Source organism: Microcaecilia unicolor, chromosome 1 (genome assembly GCF_901765095.1).
Source record: "Microcaecilia unicolor chromosome 1, aMicUni1.1, whole genome shotgun sequence".
In the NCBI taxonomy this organism is placed as follows: domain Eukaryota; kingdom Metazoa; phylum Chordata; class Amphibia; order Gymnophiona; family Siphonopidae; genus Microcaecilia; species Microcaecilia unicolor.
Genome location: NC_044031.1, coordinates 355,650,359 through 355,668,057, shown reverse-complemented (window position 1 = coordinate 355,668,057; position 17,699 = coordinate 355,650,359). Strand labels below are relative to the sequence as shown.

The 17,699-nt window shown below is 43.8% G+C and overlaps 1 protein-coding gene across 1 annotated transcript in view; it reads left to right on the top strand.

Annotated features, from left to right (window-relative positions):
* The window catches only part of DDC (dopa decarboxylase), a 438,446-nt gene that overhangs the window by 375,435 nt on the left and 45,312 nt on the right, over positions 1–17,699 (top strand). Inside the window, 1 exon segment of the mRNA XM_030209542.1 lies at positions 10,197–10,295. Within this exon segment, the coding sequence (XP_030065402.1) occupies positions 10,197–10,295 (99 nt within the window).

The window sequence follows — 17,699 nt, the reverse complement described above, 5'->3', positions numbered from 1 at the left end:
GAAAGCAGGAAACTTGGCAGGTCTGTATAAAAAGGTTATGATGTGATGTGTACCTGGGACCTTTTATGTGAAGTCCACTGCAGTGCCCCCTAGACTGCCCCACTGCTCTGCTGAAATGTCTGTGAGGCCAGTCTAATAAGCCTGCTGGTCCCCAGACATCCCAATGGCTTGTTTTTGTGCGTTTTTCCTTTGGAAATTTTTGTTTGAAAATGGTCCTTAAAGAAAGATGTATTGAGCACAAAAACTTCTAAAATAGGGCAATTTTCAAACCAAAAATATAGAAGTTTTTCTGGTTTGAAAATGACCATATTTGGCACTGGATTTTTGGACGTTTTTTTGCAAAATGTCCAAAATCGGATTTGGACATCATATTGAAAATGCCCTTCCACGTACAGATGAGTGCTTATACAGGTCACTCAGCCGTAGCAAATTTCCTGCTATGTGGTAAACACAGAAACTGATGGCAGTTCAGGAGTGCCAGGCCTCTCCTTCCTACCCTTTCCCTGTCGCTGCACAATCAGAGACTCTACTTCAGATTACCAGCTGGCTCCGTTATTACATGAAAGGCCAATTTGGTCCTTTTTTATCCTGCTTCTTGCATGTGCTTGTAGTGTGGGTGTCCGGATTAATTTTCCTAAGACAAGCATGACTGCAAGTCCATACAGGCTATGGGGTAAAACCAAGGCAGAATCAGCCTGTGCTGAAAATCTGGAATCAATAATCAATAGCTGTATCTGAACTAGTCCTAGCCATTTCTGGATTTCTGGCATTTTCAACCTGGTGCATTATGGGGCCTGCAGCACTGATTTCAGTAGGTAGAACTGGGAGCTATGAATACTGCACTCCTTTGGGATATAAGTTCAAAACCAGGACTGGCCAAAGAGTCTCCCTCTTGGAACTGGGCAACTTGAAAATTCTGATCTTCTGTTTTATACTCTTTGCCATCACTTAGGGGCCAGTTGACCTGTCTCTTGGTTCCCCACCATCTATGTCAGGAGGCTGCCCATTCATTCACCCACCACCCTCTCTGTAAAGAAGTATTACCTTAAACTACTCCCTAGCCTGTTCCTTTCCATAATCCACATATCATAGAACTTTCTTATACACTATTTATTGATTAGAACATAAGTATTTAATATTCCCCCCCCCCCCCCCCCCCCCCCCCCCCAGTCTTCAGGGAATCATGTTTAGGTGCCTGAGTAAACAGTGCACCCTTCCTGAAGTTACATTTTTCCTCCCTGCATATAAGTGGAGTGAAAATCTGAAAAACTGCTGCCACCCCCACCCTGCAAGGCTGAACTAATGGACACATCTGTTTCGTGGTCTAATTCAGTATAAATAATAAGCCACACTTTACATCATTCAGCTACCTCACAACAAAGTAAGGCAAACATAATACAAAACTTACAGGTATTGATGCTATTCCATGTGGGATACATCTGGTCATTTTATTCATGCTTCCCCTAATAACTATTTAAATGCTTAGCACTGAACTGACCCCCTTAAGCAACCCAAGCCACAGATGTACTTAGCCTTGGTTTTCTCCCTTGGCATCATTCTGCTTAATCCAAGGGAATTCCGCTGTGTTTTACTAAACTGATGGACAAACATTCAATTACAGTCACTAGCACAACAGTACAGAAGGCAATAAAGACAGGCATTTCCACAGGCAAAATAGCTCAAACACACATACTTCTGCCCACCAGCTGCAAGTAGGAAGAAAAAAAGGTATTGAACGATCCAGTATACTTCTCTTGGCTAACAGTAAGAAGGAAAAAGGTGGGGTTTTGGAAAACATGGAGAGTCTTGTTGAATCAAAACCACATGCATTGTTTCTGATGGAAACATTTCACACAGGAAAAGCAGGTGCAGTCTTTATGGATAATTTTTCTTGGGCCAAAAACAAAACTCCACACTTTGCAAAGCAATGCAAAAAACAATGGAGGCGACAAAAAAAATAAATTTCTTTAAAGCAATACAATGACTTGATACAGGCTGTGTTTCAGCTGCAAAGCCTGTCTCAGGAGTCTCAAAGTGTGCACACGATTATCATGGCACCGATGTTCACATTCAATAAGAATATCTTCAGTGAACAGGGAAAAATCATCCAATAAAATCTCTGCTCAGAAAACCTCTCAGAGAACTAATCTGTGTGTTATGAGTGCAAAGGTGCAGGTGCCATTAATGCACACTGCCAAAGCTCAGTCAATTGCCATCATCCACTTTTCTTTCTTGTGAGTCACTTTTAACCAAGTGTTCTATTATAGAGCAGTTCCTGTGCAGTTCTCTTACAAAGTTTAATATTCCTATTATAGTGAATATTCAAAAAGCTTCAAAATCACTTAATATCAGTATGGACAAACTCAGTCCCATTCTTTCTGTTTTAATTAAGAAGTTCGAAACACTTTTTCTACCATATATTCATATAATATGGTTGTATTATCTTTGGAGTACAGTAATGTACCAAAGGCATGGAAAACAGCTAATATCCACCTTTTTGAAAGAAACTAAGAAGAGTACTTCTGATGTCACTAAATATAGGCCAATTGCAAATCAGTCTTTCCTGTCAAAATGAGCAGAAAGGGTCATTACTGATCAACGTCTGAAGTTCTTTGATGACACCAATTCCCTGTGTCCTTACTAAAGTGGATTCCACAACAGTCATTCTACAGAGATCATACTACTGGGTATAAACACATTTAATCTGTCTAAATTACATCAAGAAAAAACAGTTACATTGTTTTCATTAGACCTTTCTGCATCATTCGATACCGTCCTACTTCATAAACTTCAAGAAATAGGTATAATAACAGAGGCAGCGCTTGAATGGTTTGTTTATTTATTTTGAAAATTCCTATTTATTTATTTATTTATTTATTTTAGTGCATTTCTATCCCACATTTTCCCACAAGCGCAGGCACAATGTGGCGTACAGTAGTTCAAGAAAAATTACAATAAAAGAAAGGTATAAACATAGGAAGACAGAGCTGGGATAAATTCACAGAAAAGACAAGGGAAGGAAAAACTGTCCAACAAGTGCAATAGGGTTAGAGTCCCACTTCAAACAACAACGGGAGAGTCCAATGGAGGAGTTCGGTATGGAGTAGGCTTTCGTAAATAGGAATGTCTTTAAGAACTTTTTAAAAAATTGATGGTCTGATATCCCTTTTAATTGCTTTGGCAGTTCAGTCCAAGTCTTAGCACTGGTATATGGGAAAGACGAAGCAAACATATGTTTGTATCTGACTTTCCTGCTGCTGGGATAGTGTAGACAGAGAAAGTTGCGCGACGACGACGAAGCATTTCTTAGGGGCAGATCAATTAGGTCGAGCATGTATTCTGGGGGCTCTCCAAATACGATCTTGTGCGTTAAAGAGCAGACTTTGAAGATGATGTGATCTTTGACAGGGAGCCAGTGCAGGTCAAAACACAATGACTGTGCATGGGCAAAGCGCGATTTGCCTAGCACTAATCTAGCAGCCGTGTTCTGGGCTGTCTGGAGTTTTTTTTAGTAAATAGTCATGACAACCAGCATAAATCCCGCTACAGTAGTCCAGGTGTGAAAGGACCAGCCAGTGAACGAGAGTGCGGAATAGATCTCTAGGTAGGCAATGTCTGATACGCTTCAGCTGCCACATTGCAAAAAACATTCTCTTCACGACAACCTTCACTTGATTGTCCATAAGTAGGTGGTTGTCTAGCTCGACCCCAAGGAGTTTTAGGCTATTTAAGATAGGCAGCTTAAATTCATTGAGATCAAGTGAAGTTGGGATTACTTAATTGTGCTGAGAAGAAAGCACAAGATAATGTGTTTTGTCTTTGTTTATCTTATACTGAAATACTTGTGCCCAAGAGGTTAGGATTGAAATGCTAGCTTCAATCTTCTCATGAATCTCTGTCAGCGTGGTTTTGAAAGGGATGTAAATGGTTACGTCATCTGCATAAATAAATGGATTGAGATCCTGTTTGGCAAGCGCTTTCGCCAAAGGGGTCATCATTAAATTGAATAGGGTTGGAGAGAGAGGCGATCCACAATGAGCAGCCCATGGTGCGGAAATGGTCGAGTTAGCTTTGACTTGGTAAGTTCTTGAAGCCAGAAAACCACTGAACCAGTTAAGCACATTGCTTCCAATTCCAAAAGTGTCCATAAGATAGGTTAAGAGCCCATGATCCACCATGTCAAATGCACTGGACATGTCGAATTGTAATAATAATATTTTCCGCCACAAATTTCTCTTTTAAAATTTGAAACAATGGTAACCAACACTGTTTCAGTGCTAAAATGTGGACAAAACCCAGATTGTCAGTAGTGTAAGATGTCGAATTTTGTCAGAAAGTCCATGAGCTGAGAATGAACCAGACTTTCCATCATTTTGACAAATAAAGGAATAGATGCCACAGGGCGATAGTTGGATATGACATCTGCTTTAATTTTTGGGTTTTTAGGAATAGGTGTTAAGAGGATATGTCCATGTTCAGAGGGGAAAAATCCATTGCCAAGCATGAAGTTTAAGTAGGTGGTAAACTCCGCAATGAAGCAATGCGGGGCAGCTTTTAACAAATAATTTGGACAGATATCAAGGCCACAAAGCTTTTTAGCGAACTTAGAAAGTGTTCTCATTACAGTGTCGATTATCAGCCTTGAGAAAGTAGTCCAGGATCGATCCACCGGGTACGGTTCAGCAGAAGGGTCAAGTATACCAAGGAAGTCGTCAATGGCCGTTGTACTACTGTGTAAAGATGCGCGCAACTTTTTGATTTTATCATTAAAATAGGTGGCAAGGTCATCTGCAGAACAAAAGCCCTGCTTGTAAGGACGACCTCTTTCTGGTATCAAGGAATAAGTTTAGGAGATGTTGCAACTTTCGTGCATCCTTGCCAATAGATTTCAATTTATCTGCGAAGTATGTGCACTTTGCCTGTTTGATTGCATAATTATGTTTACAATGACTTAACTTCCATGCATTCCATGCATGATCTGTTCTTAGTTTGCGCCAAGATCTTTCTAGCCTTCTTGTTTTAAGCTTAAGCTCTTTCAAGTCTTGGTGAAACCATGGTGCAGATTTGCGGTTATGTGACGTTTTGAGTTGCATAGGTGTCACGGTTGTGCCCAGGTTCCTGGCTCGCAGTCACCTCGATCCCCGGGGGTTAGACCTGGGGAATGCTGCGAATTGATAGTTTATCAGTTCCCATGTTCTAGAAGATATGCTGGTCCGGTCCGCATCTTCCAGCCCTCCAGATTGTTTTGGGAGTTTTTTGGAACTAAGCAGTACCCGTACCTGGTGAACTCCCTTGTGGGCTGCCTTTATTAACCACCTGGGAAGGTCCCTAGTTGCCTTGCAACAGAGGTCCTCAGAGGAGTTTCCTTTGGTGGAAGTCGTTTGCAGTGCTGCTGAGTTTTTCCTGGTTTAGGTTTTGACCCTGCTTGTTTACTGAGTTACTCTACTGTCTGCTGCCTGCCCAGACCCGGCTGGGTTCCTGGTTCTTTTATCCTGCTGGTCCCTGCAGTTCTGCCTTCCTGCCCTGTCCGGTAAGTCCTGCTGCTTGCCTGCACTCCGGGGCTCAACCCCTGAGGAACGGCGGTCAGGTGCAGGTGAAGTTTGGGCTATTTCCGGTCCAGCTGGTGCCAGCCTGAGCTACCTCGGCGGCAGCCTCCATCTGAAAGCTCCAGCCTGGGGTTGCCGGGACGTCTGTTCTGCCTGGCCTGTGTTTGGGTGATTCTCCTGCCGCTGCCACTCCTTGGCAGTGGCCCAAGGGCTCACTAACCTAGAGGTACCGATAGAAGCGTGACAATACGCGCTATATTCTCTAAAACATGCCTACATCGCTGTTCCCAGGCAGTGAGGTAGTTGTATGACGCAGGTTGAAGCACCCAGTTAAGATTATAGACAGAATGCCAAAACAATTGTGGGTCAATAATGTCTCGAGAGTAATAAGTAGTTGGAACATTTGGCTTCGATATTCCCAATGTTGCCCAGTGCAGAGTGAACTACAATTTGAAATGATCAGACCAGGGTGTTATAATCCATCTGATGTTATCCAATTTGAAAATCAAGTCGTCAAAGAATTTATAGGCAAGAAGATCAAGCAAATGACCTCTTGTGTGCGATGGGTAAATACTGGGACAAGTTAAATCCCAGAGATGAAGGAACCCCAAAAATTGAATTGTAGCCAGAGAAGTTGGATCGTCAAGATGCAGATTAAGGTTTCCTAGTAATAATATGTTTGAGTGAGCCAGACATATGGCTGAGATGAATTCTATCCCACACTATCCTAATATTCTTGGTAGGTTGCAATGCAACATACATAAATTAGAACCAATAAATATAGCATAAAATAAAACTACTCAAAAACAATATATAAAAGCATGTCTACAATCAAAACATAAAACAGAAATAAAAAAGGACAAATTATAACTGGAAAGCAGTTTTGAACAAATGCCTAGTGGAACTGCAGAGGATGGGTTTGTAAGGAGTTCTAGGGTTTTTGAGAATGTGAGAAGCTCAGTACAAGATACTCATACTATATGTGTATATAGTACACTATAGTTAGGTTATAATGAAAATGCGCAGGAAAATATTGAGAGGGAAATATATAGACATATTTTCTCTCTTAGCTAGAGATCAGGATGTTCGTGAGAAGAAAAAGAGTGAGGATAATAAGGATGAAAGTAAGAAGAAGAGAGCTAAGGTTTCTAAAATAGCTTTCTCAATTGAATAACAGAGCTGCATATTTCAAAAAAATAGCACCTTCAGTATAGAATATTGAGGAGCAATATTCTTCAGTTCTTATTTGTCAGGAATATTGAATATACTGTAGTTTCATGGAATAATACTCAATCTTCAGCCTATTCATGTACATGCAAAATGCCTCTAGGATCAATATTGGCCCCCACATTTAATATTTTTGGCACCTCTGATGACTCTGATTCAACGTTTGGAAATTACCTCATTTACTTACGCTGTAGATCACGCTTATGCTTTAGATCACGTAGACGCATTGACCATCTCATCTTTGAATACTAAACTCGATACTAATGCAAGCTAGCTGCGTTCAGAAAGGTTGAAACTTAATGCTATTATGACTAAGGCTGTTATATTCTCCCGGACACCGTGGCTTTCTTTCCCTCCTTTTCTAATGATTGCCAGCACATATATTAGTATGATAAACTCTTTAAAAGTCTGGCTGTTGTGATTGATGATCAAGTTAAATTTCAATTGTATATTTCAGTTATTCAAAAGGTCATTCACATTTTAGTCTTGCGTTGTTCTCCAGTTTTTGTATAAGAGATATGAAGCCACTTCAATTAGTCCAAAATACGAACCAAGCACATCTTAGGTGCAAAACTCTCTTCATTCATTGCAGCAGCATCTATTAGTAATTCCTTTTATTTGCCAGGTATATTTTGCAACAATTCATTCCTAAGTCTTTAGTGTTCTAAGACCTACATTATGGAATAATTTACCACTTACTTAGAATCATCATTTATTTTTTAAACAAATTTTCCAATTCTTAATCGCCTTGTGATATCCCCCTTCTCACTCAGGGTGACCTGGTTCTCAATATGCAAATTATATGCAGATTAGTGTGCTACCCCTTCTCACTCAGGGTGACCTGGTTTCCACTCAGCAAATTAAGCAGGTCTCACCAACTGCATATTTCGCAGGCAACTCTTTATTCCAGCCCCTGGGCACACTTCTTCTAGCTTAACACTTTATGCTTTCATAGATCTTCCCCTTGAGCCTCCCCACACAGATACATGGGCTCAGTCCTATACCAATACTTTTGGGGACTCTCAACCCCAGGCTTTGCAGCCTGCTTCTCTCAGAACTTTGGACACACAGTCCCTCTTTGAACACACAGTTCTAGACACACAGTCTTTCTTCTTGGACACACAGTCCCTCTTTGAACACACAGTTGTAGACAAACTCTAATGCTTTAGGGACTTCTTACCCAGGACTTTCAGACTGCTGATCTCCTTTGGACACCCAGTCCACCCCCAAGTCCATACGGTTAGCCAGTATCTTTCAGGAGCTCTCTCTTCTCCGGCTGCCCGCTCACTTCCCTCCTTTCAGAACCCAGGTGGGGTATAAAGTGGTTAATTAGCCACCCAGGACCCAGCCCATAATCTCCTGCACCTGTGGGCCTCCCAGGGCTCTCCCCGGTCCTAGCGACTGCCACCTTCTTCTAGCGCCCTCTAGTGGCCTACACCGTATAGGACACCCCCTTACTTATCACAGCCTATCTATATCGGACCCTGCATTTGGGATACAAATATACAGATGGGTAATGTGAACAGTTAATGCAAGAGATTTCTTTTATCTTTCCTATTTTATTTTGTATTTCTTTGAATGCCTTAATCTTATTATTTACTTGCAGACCACCTAGAGATTATATTATCTGGTAGGCGGTATATCAAAATTATAATAAACTTGAAAACTTGACACTTGGTTATTGGTACAAACCCTGTACTAATGTCATGGCATATATTGGGGGAATTCTATATATGGCACCTAAAAATTCAGTGCTGAAAAAACCCCCTGCTTAGTGCTATTCTATAAAACACACCTAAAGTTAGATGTGGTTTATAAATTACGCTTAGTGCCCACCCCCACGACTAAAATTTAGGTGCAGTCATTTACACCAACTAAAACCTGGTGTAAATAACCATGCCTAACAGGCGCAGATTGAGCATATTCTATAACACTATGTGTAAATTTTCAGAATGCCCATGACTCTCCAATGCTCTTCCTTTGGCCATATCCCCTTTTGAGAAACACACAGTAGAATTTGTGCACACTACTTTATAGAATACACTTTATTGCTCATAAATTCTAATTAGTGCTGATGATTGCTTGTTAGTAGATAATTATCAGCGCTGATTAGCTTGTTAATCCTTATATCAGTGCCGATTGGCTTGTTGTCCTTGCCCTAAAAATGGCAAGCACAAATCAAGATCGTGAACGTATCATACCTTATACCATGATTTCATTTTGTTGGGCAGACCAGATACACCGTACAGGTCTTTATCTGCCGCCATCTACTATGTTACTATGTAATCAATTAAGTTACGCATGGCCAAATTGCACGTGTAATTGTAGTCACCATATATAGAATCCATGAGATTTTGTGTACTACTAATCAGTCAGCTAAGCTAGCCCCAATTTCCAAAATGGAGATTCATTTTCTGAAATTCCAAACTTTATTGAAACAAGTGAAAACCAGAATAGAACAGGCTTATGAAGTCTGAAGCGGTGGAAAAAGGATAGTGGAATAAGAATGGAGTTTCTGGGTCTGCTGCTGGGCTTGTTTCTGCATCTGTTGCAGATGCTGGAGTTGTTGGGCTTAAAGGTGAATTGGGAAATGCTTGAATTGCAGGGATCGGTATGAAGAGGGTACTTTTTCAGGCAGAAATGGGCAGAGCTGGAGCTGCTCACAATGAACCAAGATGGAGCTGCCTTCTAGAAGGGAAGGATGCAGGTCAAGACCTGGAGGCTAGAGAGCAGTGTTGCCAGATAGTTGTGGAAAAACAAGTGTGCTTTCCTTAAAAAAAACAAGCCCAAAACAAGCCATATCAATTCAAAAGCAAGACCCAAAATAAGCCCCTTTTTTTTTTTACATACTATGAAGTTCAGTCATATGCTAAAACACTCATGGCTCAGGCAGGAAAGTTGACATATTTTGTGTTGTGCTGCAGATTTGCCGCAATTATAATGCAGCATGAATTTCCATGCTCATTATTTTGAACATGTCATTGCAAATTTTCTGTGCTAGATTCATGGTCATTTTTCTCTATCACGAATCTTTGAGCATTGGCCTCCAGGAGCTCTGTTTCTCTCTTTCTGAGGTCTCCTTTGGCTTCTGATTCCTTTACTCAGTGGCAGTGTGGTGCCGGGGCTTAGTCAGTTCCATGTCTGTGGGGAAAGACCTTGATGAATCAGGCCTGATGTATATTTGGAAGTGACTTATAGGTGCATAGTTAAAGAATGACCTTTTGAAACCATGTTATATAGCTATGTTTGTAGGAATTTTCCAGTTTTTGAAAAGTCAACCTGCAGTAGTAAATAACCTTGATGTATAAGAGAAATAAAACTGAGATCCAGCAGCTGCTTATTGACTGAAGCCCTAGTGTTATGTACTTTGTGGTAAGGGTTGCAGAGAAGGAATTAATTCTAATGCATTTGCTTACCCCGCAGCACTGGCAGATACCTTTGGGCCGCAGGTTCCGTTCCCTGAAGATGTGGTTTGTGTTCCGGATGTATGGTGTGAAAAGGCTACAAGAATACATCCGCAAGGTGATTTTCTTTTTTGTTTGTTTTTTTTCAGTGACAATATATAGGGCTAGCATTAGGGAGTACTAGCAAGGCAATTGCCCTCGGCCCCCATACTACAGAGAGCCCCAAGCCTGTCTTAGGCTGAAGGAGATATAGCTTGCTGGTGGGTTTTGGAGCAGGAGTTGAGTTTTGGGCACTGCAATATGAATGCTGCCATTTGGGCCCCTGTGATTTTTAGGTACTGCTGTTTGGGCACCAAATTTTGACATTGAAATCGCGGCATCTATAAGTCATTTCCCTACTTTCCTCTCTACCCTGCACTGACCTCCAGAGGCGAGAAGGGCCCATGCCTGCTTGCTGCTGTGGGGTCCTTGGTGCAGAAGGGAGAGCTGTCCCAAGTGATGTCTATCAGGGAGCATGGCTGAAAGGTCTGGTACTCACGCCTACAATACTACTACTACTACTACTATTTAGCATTTCTATAGCGCTACAAGGCATACGCAGCGCTGTACAAACATAGAAGAAAGACAGTCCCTGCTCAAAGAGCTTACAATCTAATAGACAAAAAATAAATAAAGTAAGCAAATCAAATCAATTAATGTGAACGGGAAGGAAGAGAGGAGGGTAGGTGGAGGCGAGTGGTTACAAGTGGTTACGAGTCAAAAGCAATGTTAAAGAGGTGGGTTTTCAGTCTAGATTTAAAGGTGGCCAAGGATGGGGCAAGACGTAGGGGCTCAGGAAGTTCATTCCAGGCGTAGGGTGCAGCGAGATAGAAGGCACTGGCATGTCAGTTGCCATATACTAATTCATGAGGTAATTGTATAATATGTTATTAGTGTGGGTTGTGGACTGCACATTTCGGTTAGCACACCGAACTTTAATACATGCATGTGTTAAAGAACATTTTTGTGTGATAACTGTATGGGAACCTGCTGATAACACTTTACCCTTACCTCATGCTAAGTTGTGCGTCTAAGGCATGATAAGCGCAAACTTATACTATAGTTTAGTAAACAGGCCCCTTACTCTCCTCATCCAAGGTTTAGATGAGTTATATACTGGAAGGGAGATGCAGGCTTTATCTTTTTTTAACATTCACTAAACTGGTGCATGTAAACTTTTAACTTTTTTTTTTTTGTTACTTATGCTTATATATAATGTAGTTAGCTGAATTCTTCTTGCGGAGTTTTCTGGTGGTGGTGGTGGGGAATATCATTTGTATTTTTGCACCATGAGCAGGTCCTTCCCATTGAACCATTCTGGGTTTCTGAGAAAGAAAAAGAATTTTCTCCTCTTGTATGGTTTGGCTCTGTTGAATAACGGATCAATAACTCTTCACAGCCCACAATGTGTTGCTTCAGGGTGGAGGGGGCTTAATTTGATCAAGCCTGATACTGGTGGTGAAAATGTTCAAACAGAGATAAGTTTGTCAGGACAGTATGATGCCAAAGCGGAGGTGCCCTCTACTGTCTGTACTGAAACCTACATCACAAAAGACTCTAGCCAAAAGACTTGCTGCCCGATATTTAAATGAAAATGGCTGCTAAAACGGCATTTAAGCATCTATCCAGCGATATTCAGTATCAGATAGCTGGCTATCTGTCACTGAATATTGCCACTTAGTGGCTTAAAGATAGCTGGTTATATCATGCAATATAACCAGCTATCTGCCGATTTTTAAAGTGAGAGTGACCAAGTTTGGCGGCCATTTTTGGCCGCCACAATAAGTGGAATAACTTTGGCCGGTGTCACTTTAAGCGGCCAGCACTGAATATCAGTGTGGCTGGTTAAAATTGGACCAGTCAAAATTATACTGGATATTCAATGCTGGTCACTGGAAACAGACCAACATTGAATATCCAGGTTTAGCGCTGACCGAGGAACAGCCCGGCTATCTCCCATGGTCTGAATATCGTGGCCTTGGTTCTTAAACTATCAAAGACTGAATCCTTTTGGTTAATTGTCAACAAGTAAATCACCAGCAGGGCCGGTCTTAGGGCGAGGCGAACAAGGTGACCGCATAGGGCCTCGTGCTCGAGGGGCCCCGCGCGGCGCGCTTCAGGTCGCCCGCCATGACCACTCAAGCTCCAGTCCCTCCCTCTGAATTTTTTTTAAAAAACGCGTCGTCGATGTCCCTCCCTCCCAGCTCCAAGGCCGACGTCCCACCCTCCCTCCATCTGAATTTTAAAGGTTACCTCGGCGACGTCGGGTGGTTACAGCACCAGCAGGTAACAGCGTGCGTGCGTGCGTGCGTGCAAGCTGCGTGGCGCTTCGGGAGCCTTCCTATCACTTGCTCAGCTGTGGTCCTGCCCATGTGGGCAGGACCAGAGCTGAGCGAGGAACAGGAAGGCTCCCGAAGCACCGAGCAGCTTGCACCATTGCACACTTTTCACTGACTGCTGCTGTTACCTGCCGGCACTATAACCCGACGTCGACGAGGTAACCTTTAAAATTCAGCAAGACGGAGGGGGGCCTTGGAGCTGGGAGGAGGGAGGGCTTGGAGGTGCCTTGGAGCTGGGAGGGGGGCCTTGGAGCTGCCTGGGAGGGAGGCAGGGAAGGGGCCTTGGATCTGGGAAGGAGGCCTTGGAGCTGGGAGGGAGGGAGGGAGGGGGGCCTAGGAGGGCTTGGAGCTGTCTAGGAGGGCTTGGAGCTGCCTAGGAGGGCTTGGAGCTGCCTAGGAGGGCTTGGAGCTGGGAGGGAGGGAGGGCTTGGAGCTGCCCTTGGAGGTGCCCAGGAGCTGGGAGGGGGGCCTTGGAGCTGGAAGGGAGGCAGGGAGGAGGGCCTTGGAGCTGGGAGGGAGGCTTTGGAGCTGGGAGGGAGGCTTTGGAGCTGGGAGGGAGGGGGGCCTAGGAGGGCTTGGAGCTGCCTAGGAGGGCTTGGAGCTGGGAGGGAGTGGGGGCCCAGGAGGGCTTGGAGCTGGGAGGGAGGCAGGAAGGGGGGCCTTGGAGCTGGGAGGGAGGCCTTGGAGCTTGGAGGGAGGGAGGGAGGAAGGGAGGGAGGAGGGGGGCCCTAGGAGCTGGGGGCCCTAGGGGGGAGAAGCCCTGGAGCTGGGGGTCCTAGGGGGGAAGGGGGCCTTGGAGCTGGGAGGGAGCAGCCCGGGAGCTCGGAGGGAGGGGTGGCCGGCCCTGGAGTTATGTGGGGGCGGAGCTAGGATGGGGGCGGAGCTAGGGTGGGGCCCCATCAAATTGGTCTGCATAGGGTCCCGCACTTGCTAAGACCGGCCCTGATCACCAGAGAATGTAGCACCAATTTCTTAGGACCTATTTGTCCTGTAGAAATTGGCTCCTACCTCTGAGAAGCTGAGTTTCAAAGCTTTCAAACGATTCATGCTAAATGAGCCCAGAAAAATTAACAGCTAAAACACAGGTTCTGATACTGTGCGCCAAAGGTCTTATCTGGCCTGCCCAGCAATTATTTCTAACCTGCTGTATGCCTCATTGGATGAAATTTTTCAAAAAGGCAGTAACTGAATCATAAAATAAATAAATAAACCTCTCCCGCATGAAGCACTGTCAGCAGTATAAGGAGAGAGGCTGTGATGGGTGGGGAGAAGCCCAAGTTTAACACATTGCCAGAGGGTAGGGAGAGAAACCTGGATTATTGCTGGCAGTTTGAAGAGGGAGATATAGACTGAAGCCACCGCAGTAGGAAGAGGAGGGAGGTGCCCTAGCATATTTTTAAGGACATCATCTGCTTCTTCGTCTCCTTCTCTGTAGCTTTCTGATTTGTATAGAATAATGTCCGATGCATTTTAGGGGGGTTTGGTTTTTAACTAAATTCCAAGCATCAGCAACCATGTACAAACAATCTTTTATATTTGTTTCTCTTATGAATTAAATCATGCCACATTCATCTTCAATATCAGCCAATAGAAGTTTTTGTAACAATTGTTTCCTGTAAAGTTGTTTCAAAGAAACAATAACTCCTTGACCCATAGAGCAAAATATTAAAAAAATTTGCCAGATTCTTCTGGTGTGCGTGCAGCGCGCACCGCACATGCACGGACTGATTTCCTGCCTGCCGCGTGAGCACATCTCCTCAGTTTCTTTTTTTCCGTGACGAGGTGCAGCAGCTTCCTCTTGTGCTCCTCATTTAGGCCCAGGAAGAGAGCCTTCGTTTCACGAGTTTTTCACGCTTTGTTTAAAAAAAAAAAAAGAAAGATTTTCTATCCTTTTATTTTTCATTTAGTATTTCTTCCTCAATTTTAAGTTTTATTTCTTTTTCAACGCGGCCGGCCTTTAGGCTACGTGGTCGGGTTTCTCCCCTTTTTCTGCCCTCTTCTTTTTGGCACAATCGCATCATTTGATTTCACCAAAGCTGTTTTTCCTTCCATTTCATCAAAGACACCCAGCAGTTTCAAACGTTGTACTTGGTGCAACTGGACCATCTCAAGTACTGATACTCATTCGTGGTATATCCAGTGCCTTGGGCCCAACCATAGCCCAGCCGCTTGTAGTCTGTCTTCTTATGAAGAAACGGACTCAAGTGTCTCAAGAAGCCCAGCGACAAAATCTTTTGGGGGCTCGGTCCGGTCCTTCGATATTGATACCAAGGTCGACAGTGTCGACATCAAAGGAGGCATCGACGTCAGGATCAGAGGTAATGGCTGCTGAGAGACCAACTCACGCTGGGAGCAGATATTGTTGATGTTCCTACACCATATTTTTCTGCCAAATGTTTCCTAGACACTCCTTTTCTTAACTTCTCCTTGATGTCCGTTTTGTCTTGTAATGATTGAGTGGGTCTCCACCTGTCTTGAGGCCTCCTGTTATGCAGGCCCCCCAGGACCGACCTTCGTCGGACCCGGCACCGAGGAGACGTGAGGATTCCATGTCGTCCTCATCGGTACCGAGGAGTCTTGATGACGGGCGTTGAGCGAAGGCGAAGAAGCACTGTCATCGATCTCCTTCGACACATCAATCACAAGGTCCCTGAGTTCTGTTCCAGGCTTCAGGCCCACGACAGACTAGCATCAGATGCCTTTCTCCTACATTGAGGAACAGGTCTTCTGTATGCATATCCTCCCATACATCTAGTAGGGAAGACTTTGCTGAAACTCAAGCAAGACCGCGGAACCATGATCCTGATTGCTCCCTTCTGGCCGTGCCAGATTTGGTTCCCTCTTCTTCTGGAGTTGTCCTCCGAAGAACCGTGGAGATTGGACTGTTTTCCAACCCTCATCACTTAGAACGAGGGGTCGCTTCTACATCCCAACCTTCAGTCTCTGGCTCTCACGGCCTGGATGTTGAGAGCTTAGAATTCGCTTCCTTAAGGTTTTTTGGAGGGTGTATCCCGAGTCTTGCTTGCTTCCAGGAAAGATTCCATGAAGAGGTGTTACTCTTTCAAATGGAGGAGGTTTGCCGTCTGGTGTGACAGCAAGGCCCTAGATCCTCTTTCCTTTTCTACACAGACCCTGCTTAAATACCTTTTACACTTGTCAGTCTGGTCTCAAGACCAACTCCATAAGGGTTCACCTCAGTGCAATTAGTGCTTATCATCAGTGTGTAGAGGGTAAGCCTATCTCTGGACAGCCTTTAGTTGTTCGCTTCATGAGAGGTTTGCTTTTGTCAAAGCCCCCTGTCAAATCTCCACCAGTGTCATAGGATCTCAATGTCATTCTCACCAAGTTGATGAAAGCTCCTTTTGAGCCATTGAATTCCTGCCATCTGAAGTACTTGACCTGGAAGGTCATTTTCTTGGTGGTTGGTAGTTGATGCACCTTATACTAAGTTTCATCACAACAGAGTAGTCCTCCGCATGCACCCTAAGTTCCTGCTAAAGGTGGTGTTGGAGTTCCATCTGAACCAGTCAATTGTCTTGCCAACATTTTTTCCCCGACCTCATTCCCACCCTGGCGAGAGCAGTTTGCACACCTTGGACTGCAAGAGAGCATTGGCCTTTTACGTGGAGTGGACAAAGCCCTTCAGACACTCCGCCCAGCTATTTGTTTCTTTCAATCCCAACAAGAGGGGAGTCGCCATGGGAAAACGCACAATCTCCAATTGGTTAGCAGATTGCATTTCCTTCACTTATGCCCAAGCTGGGCTGACTCTGGAGGGTCATGTCACAGGTCATAATGTTAGAGCCATGGCTGCGTCGGTGGCTCATTGAAAGTCAGCCTCCATTGAAGAGATTTGCAAAGCTGCAACGTGGCCATCAGTCCACACATTCACATCTCACTACTGCCTTCAGCAGGATACCTGACGCGACAGTCGGTTTGGGCAGTCAGTGCTGCAGAATCTATTCGGGGTTTAGAATCCAACTCCACCCTCCTAGGCTCTTTTTTGTTCTGTTCCAGGCTGCACTCTCAGCTAGCTGTATATAGTTTCAGGTTAATCTATGTTATGTCCTCGCCGTTGCAAGGCCCAATTGACCAATGTTCATTATTTTGAGTGAGCCTGGATGCTAAGGATACCCCACATGTGAGAATAAGCAGCCTGCTTGTCCTCAGAGAAAGCAAAGATACTTACCTGTAGCAGGTATTCTCCAAGGACAGCAGGCTGATTTTTCTCACAAACCCTCCCACCTCCTCTTTGGAGTTGCTATCTGTTATTTCATTTGCTTTTTGATTTAACTGAGGAGACGTGCTCTCACAGTGGGCGGGAAATCAGTCCATGCATGCGCCATAAGACGTTGGGAAAACTTTTTTTATATTTTGCTGTTGCAAAACGCCGGTTCCTGGGCTGATGCGGACGTCGACACACATGTGAGAACAATCAGCCTTCTGTCCTCGGAGAATACTTGCTACAGGTAAGTATCTTCGCTTTGTCCAACAATAAAATGACGGTTCCATCTTTTCTTGTACGAAGTTGAAATCTATTCACCTTGGGTATGAAGCAAGTGTCGTATCAGTCAAGGAAAACTATGCAGGCTTTTTTTTGTCTTCTTTATAATAGCAGTAGCTTATGTATGTTTTTGAAAGAACAAGGATTTTTAGTTTTACCAATTAGCAATAACTCCAACTTATGAGTTCCGGTTGCATTTCTCCCCACCAACATTGTGGCACGTTCTTTGAACCCAGGAGCCAAATGCTCGTTATGACTAACCAGAGATTTACTAGGAAGTGATTTCCAATTCAGACCCATTTCATCTGTATATAAACACAATCACGGTCATGGTTCTTGATAAGGTCATCATATTACAAGAAAGTCAATAGCCACTGGCAATTTGCAGATAGGTTTTCACCATGAATTTCAATCTTCCTAATTCTGTGCCGGTGTTTAAAAATTTGAAGCTATCTAGTGCTGGCTTTGAATTGAATCCCCATGAAGTTGCAGATTAAAAAATATTGCCTTTTCGGTTAATGTCACCCCAGAAATCAGATGGCCCAATGATTTTTTTGCAAAAACCAGGGATATAGAGCTTTATTTATAGGTGGTCTTTTTATGTTTTTTTCTGGAACAACTCCCTCTTTTTCAAGAACTG